The 6,626-nt window shown below is 53.2% G+C and overlaps 1 protein-coding gene across 1 annotated transcript in view; it reads left to right on the plus strand.

The window, feature by feature from the left end:
- The window catches only part of DNAJB12 (DnaJ heat shock protein family (Hsp40) member B12), a 30,638-nt gene extending 25,500 nt beyond the window's left edge, over nucleotides 1-5,138 (plus strand). The window contains exons 6-8 of the mRNA XM_012801420.2: nucleotides 1,193-1,481; nucleotides 2,081-2,232; nucleotides 3,354-5,138. Of these exons, the coding sequence (XP_012656874.1) occupies nucleotides 1,193-1,481; nucleotides 2,081-2,202 (411 nt within the window). The 3' untranslated portion in view covers nucleotides 2,203-2,232; nucleotides 3,354-5,138. The remainder of the gene's footprint in view (nucleotides 1-1,192; nucleotides 1,482-2,080; nucleotides 2,233-3,353) is intronic.
- Nucleotides 5,139-6,626: the final 1,488 nt, after the last annotated feature.

Genomic DNA, 6,626 nt, shown 5'->3' on the forward strand with positions numbered 1-6,626 from the left:
AAAAAAAAAAAAAGAAAAAAGAAAAAAAAGGAAAAGAATATATACTTTCTTTGTCAAGCTAAAATTCTTAAGCTTTTCAGGACCATTGTACCCTAAGAGAATATAGTGAAAGCTACAGACTTTTCCCTGGAACAGGGCACACACACAGCTTTGCTTGTGATCCCAGAGGCACTGTGACTCCCTCTCCACCCCATTGTACCTGCTGACCTTGAAATAAGAGCCTCTGCTCTTCTATTTTGGTTGGTCCTTGAGACCACTGAAAGAGCAAAGAGCAAGGGTTCTGGAGGCAGAGCAAGGGCAGCTTTGAATCCCACCTTCTCCACTGAGAAGCTGCATGACCCTACTCAAGTTACATAAACTTGGATTCCTCATCTGTGAAATGGGAGTAATAACATCTAACTTCTTGTGAAAATTAATGAGTAACACATAAAATGCCTGGCTCATTTGTTGAAGGAATATTTGGTTGTGATTGCCAGTAGTGGACTTGGGCAAGTCAAGTGACCCTCTGATGTGTCGGTGCCCCTCATTTATTTCTAGCACCTGGCACAGTATTGGATACATAGCAGGTGCTCAGCTTCTGTGGTGGAAGGCCTTCACACCCACCAAGCAGCCTGTGTCTGGCTGGAGGCGTGACAGGATCCTTCTCCGCCAGCAGGCGGCAGAGTTGGCCCACAGGCCTGGCAGCAGCCATTGCTATCTGGCCAGATGCCAGTCATTTTTCCTGCAGCTGGGAAAATGAAAGGTAGCACTGGTGTAAGGCAGGAGCTGTCCTCCCAAAGCACTGACTCCTATCTGGGTGTTGAGGCTCTTCGTACAGCCTGCAGAGCCTGTGATTGCAGCTGGAAGGGTATAATGCCTTAGAATCCTTGTCATTCTGTTCGCAAGCCTTTTGACCCCAGACTGGGAGCTCCTAGGTAGGCAGGCAGGCCCTCAACAGTGATTGGCTTAGGGGCTGAACAGGGAAATAGAGGCACAGAAGGTAGGGCCCAGTTTTCCTCTTGGGTCCCCAACTTCCTAGAGCAGGGCCTCTCCTCAGAAAGGTACTTTACCCCGAGGCCCCAGACCAACCATGTGGTAAGCAGAGAGCCTAAAGGGAAAGGCTTGCCAGTCTGGGCCACTTGTGTAGGAGACACTGCCTCTTCCTCAGACCCTAGCTTTGGGCAGTATGCAAGCTCTCACTCTAGTTTGGAAGGGAACCAACTACACCTGTGGCCTGTATGTCACCTCCTCATGGGACCCCATTATCCTCAGAGTTGCCCTAGGCCTGGGGGCCTATGCCCACTTTTCACCTCACATATTTCTATCCAGGTCAGTGGGCCATGTCCACAGGCGAGTCACTGACCACCTGAGTGTCGTCTACTACGTGGCAGACAGCTTCTCTGAGGAGTACACAGGCTCCAGCCTAAAAACAGTTGAACGGAACGTGGAAGATGATTACATTGCCAACCTCCGAAACAACTGCTGGAAGGAAAAGCAGCAGAGTGAGTGAGGGAAATAGAGCACGCAAGTGTGTGTGGATGGGGGGGGCCGGGGAGCAGGGGCAAAGCTTGAGAGCAGTAAGGAGAAAGTCCTGCTCACCCAGTGTTGTGAGGGCCTGGCACCCAGCACTGCCCTGTACCAGCCTCTTCCCAGCAAAGACCTGAACTCCACTCCTGATTTTCCCTGGGGCTGGGAGCCAGGGGCCACCTGGTGATTTCCTCCAGGTTCCTGTAAATCACAATCAACCTGTCATTTTGCCTGCCAGAGGTAAGTATGCAGAGACAGATTGGAGCAGACCTCCTGGCTGCCCGCTGAGTGTGCCTCCAGACCCATCTGTGGGGCCTGGGCGAGGTTTAACCAGGATGACAGGTTCTCACTTTGGCTGGCCTCACCCACACTCAAGAGGAAGGGGCTGGTACTATCCCTCTCCTACGTAAGGACCATGGTCCTTGCTCCCTCTGCATCTTTCCTAGTGGGAGGCCAACTCTACCCAAGCTCCAGGGTCTGAGTAGCCTTCCTCCTCCCCCACAGGCCCAGGCAGGCTCCTTAGCTGGCTTTGGAGGTACTAGGTGTGCACTAATCTTGTCCCATTGCTTTGCAGAGGAAGGCTTGCTGTACCGGGCCCGCTACTTTGGCGACACAGATATGTACCACAAAGCACAGAAGATGGGCACTCCAAGCTGTAGCCGACTGTCAGAGGTGCAGGCCTCCCTGCATGGATAGTCCTGGGCCAGCCACGCCACCGAGGTCCAAGTATGACCTAGGGCTGCCTCTACCCTGCAACTCCTGGCAGCTTTGGCCCTGGTCATGAGGCAGAGGAGGGAGGGAGGAGAAAGGGCAGAAACCTGGTGTTGTGACAAAGATTATCCCCAGCCTGACCTCCACACTCCAGAGATGGGGAAGCTCTGGGGCCTACTTGGAAACTGAGGTCTGTTTGAGGCCTCTCAGTGACTCCCCACCCACTCTCCTCCCTGGCTCTGGGGCTGTGGGGTATCCAAGAGCCATGCAGAGCAGGAGCCCAGGGCGATTGCTAAAGGCCACTTGTGGATCATTGGTCCACTCTGCCATCAAGTCATCATGGCCCTTTCCCAGCTCAGCAGGCTATTATTGTCTGTACCCTAGTATTTAGGCCACCAAATATTACTCAGCCTAAGATACAGCCTGCCTGACACCTGGAAGAGCCATGTTGGAGCAGGTGTGCCAAGAGCCTTCCTCTTCCTCAGTCCTTCAAAGCAGGAGGAAATTGAATAAGATAAAGTGGGTGGGAGCCCACAGGCTCAGAGGTGGAAGAGGCCTGTTCACCCTAATGACAACCCCCTCTTGGTGAGATCTGAGACACTTTCTCTAAGACACTCTCAAATGCTCCTGCTGCACCTGGCAGCCTGGAAGCCACAGGCATCCTGCCCTGCCCAGGCATCTCGCCTGTGGTCTGAGGAAGGGAACAGAAGGTCATGAGTTCAGGGTCACATGCAGCCACTCAGCATAGAAGGGGTGGGGGGAAATGAGAGTTGCTGGTAGCAGGCTCCCACCTCCTCTGGCCCTGCATGTGGGGGAAGCGGGCTGTGTTCCCAGCATTTGCCAGAGGGGGCAGCTTGGACCTAGCCCAGAGGAGTGTGGGCAGAGCCAGTAAAGGTTCTCTGTTCCTGCATCCTTTCAGCCTGGATCCAGCTGCAGACTCTGCTGTGAGGCCATTTGCCTCAGTGCAGCAGACAGTAGGAGGGACTGGCGGGGTGAGCGAGCAGCCCAGCACCAGCACGGCAGCTCGGCAGCTCGGCAGCTCCGGCAGCAAGGAAAACTGCGCGCGTCGCGTGGGCTGGGCTAGAGGCCCCGTGCCGCGTGACTGCTGAGCTAACTGTTGCCACTCTCCTCCCCAGACTATGAAATCCCTGGAGAATCTTTGGTGACAAGCACTGAGCCAAGGTGATGGACTGTGTATTTAAGGAAAGACATACAAAGAAAAAAACATTAAAATGGAATTGGAGGCCGAACGCCCGCACAACTGCCCTCTCTCTCACCCAGTAAATGCAGAAAGCTCTTAGGACAGACAGAAAACCTGCCGCGGGGCTGCTTCCTCCCTCCCTGGGCTGGCAGAGTCTCCACATCGGCTCTCTCCTAGGATACAGAAACCATGGCAACGAAAGTAGAATGTAAAACTTGCAGCAAATGTCTGTGGGAAGGGCTGGGGGAGGGGGTTGCCCAACTGCCTTTCCTCCCCCTCCCAGGAGCCACCACCAGTCACCTCTCGGGAGAAGCCAGAGGCGTTGGCCAAGGACAGAGAGGAGGAGGAAAGAGAATTCTCCACAGAATGTAATTTATACATGCGTGTATATGTATATATATCTATTTATATGTAAATAGGCATATATAAAGATATATATATATAGTCTACTTTTTAAACTATGCAGGGATTGGTTAAGTTGTTTAGCTTTCTTCCATATTTTAGAAAATGAGGCGTATTGGGGGAAGGCAACCTGGTATTTCAAAAGCTAGATATTAGCTATAGCTAACAGCAAAAGGAAAGTTGTGTCATATGCTTTTAACATCCCCCCGAAACCCCAGCCTGTTTTTGATGGCAGCAGTAATCATGATGGTCTAAATCCGTGAAGGTCGCCAGGTTTAAGGCTAGGCTGGAAAGAAGCGGGCTGCAGAGGGAGAAAGGTGCCCCTAGGAGCAGGTGCCAGTTCAGTATTGAGTCAAGGCAGAGGCCTCTAACAGGACCTGCTCGGGCAACCTCAGGCTGCCCTTTCCTTCCACCAGCTCAGGTGGGCACTTTGTCCTGGTACCCAGGAGCCCTCTAGCCTCCTGCCCACAGAATGGCAGGGCTTGGAGCGGGGCCATGTTCTACCTAACTACTTCCCTACCCTAAGTCTCTAAGTGGGTCTTGCCTTATAGGTGCCACAAGGCATAGCTCCATCATTGCCACTGGTTTTTCCAAAGATTCTTCCTCTAAGAGTCAGCCAGGGGTGCCCAGGACAGTGATCCAACCCCTGAAGAAAAGCCAGTGCCTGTAGGTGCCTCTGTCTTCACCCACCATGGATGGGACTCCACCAGGCCTCCTCTCGCACTTTGGACAAAGGATACATCTGAACCAGAATAGTTTTCTTACTCTCACCTTCAAATGAGGATTTTTCACAAAACAGCAGCTGCTGCCAGGGAAAGGAGGGAGGTTTTATTTATTCCCACAGTTTATACTGGGCCTTTTGGAATTACATTTTTCCTGAGGCGGTGGGTGTGTCATTGAGCCTGCTGTCTTCCAAAGCCTTACTCTTCCCCAAGCTGCCAGCCAGGAGGTGATAACCATCCTCCCAGAATTTATCTTTGCTCTTTTTTTAAAAGTCCCCCAACAAATAGGATTTTCACTGGGAAAGGAAGTTTGGTAAGGAAATGTCAAGTCTGGTTTTTAAACAAGGTCCTATCCTGCAACAAAAGTGGCCACTCCAGCCACAAAGATAAGAACTGGACGTGGGCTAGCGTGCCCACCTGCGGTGGCCCTGGTGCTCTGCCCCCACCATCCCGACTGTCTGGTCTGGGTAGATGTCCCTAAATGGGCTGAGCCATGTGCAATAAGAACATAGATCCTAAAGGATCCCTGGAGAAGCTGTATTTCTTGAATTAGAATTCTGAAATTGTACATCTATAAATATATGTTTATTATGTGATTGGCTGTGGTGGGTGTGCATTGAGCATGGAGGCTGGGGGGGGGAGGCACAAGCACCTGTTGCTACTGACTACACAAGGAGTTCCTGGGACAGCCCCATAGTCACAAGTGCTGTTCCAGGACCAACTCCATCTAGGCAAAGGAGCTTGGGGGATATGGGTGCACAGGACCCTGGCCCTGACACCAGTCGTGGGTGGGTACCTAGGCCACAACCACCACCTTTACTTACCCTGTCCCTGCTCCCTCCACCTGATGCTCCCTGCCTGGTGTGCTCTGGAGCAAAGCATTCCCAGTCCCCTCTCCCCAGCCTGAGCTCCAGCCCACTCTGGATCCAGAGCCTGGGAAAAGTTCTTTCAAATTTGTTCCCTCTCTGGCACCTCAGTCCTCCCAGCTATCCTCCTCATACTGCCCCCACAATCCGCCCTCCCCAGGAGGTCGGAAAAGTTGAAAATGTGACAGCCAGCCCATCGAGTCAGGCTCCCAATGAATGGAGCAGCCGATCTGCCTGGGCCTCCCAGAGACAGGGCCAGGCAGCCCTGACTGGTGGCCCGAGGCCCCTCCCGCTGCTGCGCCAGCCAAAGACAGGCGGGCTGCCCGGTGGTGCCACCGCAGCCCAGGAGCTCATTGGCTGCCCCCGCCCAGGGTCACCACAGCCTGCCCTGTCTGCGAGCTGCCACTTGTTAGCTGCAGTTGGCAGAGTCATTGCTGGGTGCCCCCCCCCCATTCACCCACCTCATCCCTTTGCCCTCGCTGCACAGCTTGGTGGCAGAGAGCCAGAAGGGGTGGGACGGACGAACTGAGGCCAGAAAGAGGCTTTGACAAGTACACCAACACTACCCTCCCCCCTACCCCCACTGTCTGGTGGCAAAATGAGCCACCAGTCTGTCCAAGCTCCTGGGATTGGCCCACTTATCTCATCCCAGGTCTGCTCCAGGGGGCAAGGAACACACACCTTGGCGATATGATAACCTCCTTCCCTCCCCAAGTTACCCAGACAAAGTCACCTGGCTGTGCCAAGGCTTGGGTAAACAGACTATTGACACTATTGGATCAGGAGCACCTCAGAATCCCTACCAGATGTCAAACCATGTGACATGAGCAAGTTGGCCCATTCCCAGTGTAGAAAACTGAGGCTTGGGAGAGGAAAGGTGACACCCAAGGGACTTCAAGAAGCTGTTCATACCTTTGGGGTCTGTGTAACAAAATAATCGTTCTACAAACACTTCTGAACCCAGATTTCCCATACTCAGGGGATCAAACCCACACAAGCCAAGAAAGTGGGTGGGAGACCTGAGTCCAGAAGGATGGAAAGGCCACACCAAAGGCAGTGTTACTTAGTCTGAGGGCTTGGGCTAGGGATGAGCTGCCCAGACAACTTGGTGTCTCTCCCAACAATGACAGAGGCGTCCACCCTGCTGTGCAGGACAACATCCTGGAGTCAGCGGCATCCAGGAAGCAGTGTAGAAGACTGGTTCTGGGGTGTCCTCAT

Source organism: Otolemur garnettii, unplaced genomic scaffold (assembly GCF_000181295.1).
Source record: "Otolemur garnettii isolate 467f Iridium unplaced genomic scaffold, OtoGar3 scaffold00008, whole genome shotgun sequence".
Taxonomy (NCBI): domain Eukaryota; kingdom Metazoa; phylum Chordata; class Mammalia; order Primates; family Galagidae; genus Otolemur; species Otolemur garnettii.